This window comes from Oratosquilla oratoria, chromosome 20 (assembly GCF_046742065.1).
Source record: "Oratosquilla oratoria isolate Oo_2021 chromosome 20, ASM4674206v1, whole genome shotgun sequence".
Taxonomy (NCBI): Eukaryota; Metazoa; Arthropoda; class Malacostraca; order Stomatopoda; family Squillidae; genus Oratosquilla; species Oratosquilla oratoria.
The window spans coordinates 14,196,721-14,199,220 of NC_134796.1; the positions used below are offsets into that span (position 1 = coordinate 14,196,721).

General features: G+C 40.9%; 1 protein-coding gene across 1 annotated transcript in view; it reads left to right on the forward strand.

The window, feature by feature from the left end:
* The window catches only part of LOC143036106 (nephrin-like), a 390,672-nt gene that overhangs the window by 211,482 nt on the left and 176,690 nt on the right, over window positions 1-2,500 (forward strand). The window contains exon 4 of the mRNA XM_076203361.1: window positions 937-1,084. Within this exon, the coding sequence (XP_076059476.1) occupies window positions 937-1,084 (148 nt within the window). The remainder of the gene's footprint in view (window positions 1-936; window positions 1,085-2,500) is intronic.

Below are 2,500 nucleotides of genomic sequence, written 5' to 3' on the forward strand. Positions count from 1 at the left end.
TGTTGAGGTACAAAGGCTGCATCACCCCCCGGGGAATAGGCCAGTTCTGCATAGGGCAATGAAGTCCATGATTGTAGCTTTCAATGTTCATGGGATGTGTGTTATCTATTCGACTTTTAGAACATAAAATTCTAATCAGCCCATGTGTATCTGTTTATCTGTTTATCTATTCATATGTTCATTTACTCATTTTGGAGCATTTCAAGAACTGCACCTGTGAAAATTTTTCGTCCATGTCCACGCCGTTTCGATTTTCGGTGAGAGCACAATGGGTTCCACATAGGATCCATAGTGCCGAGGACCACAATGTGGACACGGTCTTGCATACGAAGAGAGGAAAGGTCACGGGGTTGGCAGAAGGCAAAATTGACTTTTTTATACACACACAAGTCGAGAGTGGCCTTTTTATACGCACACAGCCATGCGTTTTTGGACCCAACTTTCTTTGATGTACTTTGAATTTTGCATATCATATTGTTTATAATTTTTTTGTTTTTTTGTTAATGCTTATCAATCTACTTCTTTTTTTTATTTGTTCATTCACCAGGTTAAACATTTATGTTTTTATTTAGTTATCTATCTATTTGATCTATTTATTCAATCATTCATGTACTTATTTATTTACCTGTTTGTTTATCATTTTTTTGTTTATTCACTTTTACCTTTGAGGATAATCCTGTTTTACTTCAACAATAGAGCTGTGCTCTCGTATGCACCGCATGTCTTCCTCGTCTCCCTATTTTAACAAATAGTCCTCCGACATCTTGAACTTCAGCTAATACTAACATTCTTCTATTCCTGGTTAGTTTCGCAATTAGGACTTCTCGGAGTGATGAACTTGTTAGAAGTATCACTAACATACTAGACCTATGTATTCCTCATCCATTATCCGTATCTCGTTACAGCGCTTGAGTAAACTCTCTTTTTTTTCTACAGAAACCGAACGAGGGTGACGTAGTCAGATCGACACTTCATCTGACACCGACTTGGATGGACGACAAGGCCGAACTCTCGTGTAGTGCCTCCAACCCTATTTTATCCGAAGTGGACCCTATTGTCGACATAAGAATAATTCAAGTATACTGTAAGTATTCAATTATTACTACATGGTGTCCCTAAAGTCTGGACACACAATAGATATCATCATCTATAAATAACTGATGTGGTTATGTTGAATGGTCTTTTCATTCTGTCCTCGTTCACTAGGACTAGGCTCCCTTGACTTCTCTTTCTGGGGTTTGCTAAAGGAGAAGGTGTACTCGATGAAAATTGAGGATACGAGACACCTGAGGGAATATCAGTGTGTCGAGATAATAGGGACACCCTCTATTATTATTATCATTTTCAGGTGTTTCACACTCTACGAAATGAGTACGTATGATTACCTTTGTTGCCTTCGGAGATTTAAGACCGTATGACCTTGCTACTGTTAGGCGACGATTCTCTTAGCGGGACTCGAATCCATCTATTTTTTTTTTTTTTTTCGTCCAAAAACCGTCCCACCAGTCCGCTAGACGCCCACGCATGCCTTATTATTATTATTATTTTTTTTTTTTATTTTTTTTTTTTTTTTACCTCAAATTCCTTCTGTAAATGCTACTCGTTTCAAGTATTTTGAAAACTTCCCAGGAGGGTTTCTCAAAACAATGTGGAATGTGTTTTCATATTTTTCATATTTCTTACGCTAGATTTTTTCAACACACTTACACGTATTCAAAGTTAGAGTGAATCCTTATAGTATTTAATATTGCTGAAGTTCCTTTATATTTAGAGGGCGAAAGGCTTCTAAAAATAACAAAAAAACACACACATGCACATAGAGTGAATATATGCACGTAACATACAGAAACAGACACACCGGCAAACGAACCCGTATGCACACACACACACACACACACACACACACACACACACACACACACACACACACACACACACACACACACACACACACACACGCACGCACACACGCACGCACACACACACACACACACACACACACACGCACGCACGCACACACACACACACACACACACACACACACACGCACACACACACACACACACACACACACACACACACACACACACACACACACACACACAAGCAGGCAGACACACACACACACACACACACACACACACACACACACACACACACACACACACACACACACACACACACACACACACACACACACACACACACACACACACACACACACACACACACACACACACACACACACACACACACACAAGCAGACACAGCACCGGTCGAACCGGGCGTACTATCTCTGATATCTATCTATATTAACAATTCTGTCACGTCCGTTATACTCTCGTATAACACGCCAGAGATGGTATGCCCAGTTTGACTTGTGCTGTCTGCTTCCCTGCGTGTGGGTATACTCGTATATCCGTGTATGTATACGGGAGAGATAGATGGGAAGAAGAGGGGGAGGGGAGGGAGAGATGCATGGGAGGGACAGGGAGATGGG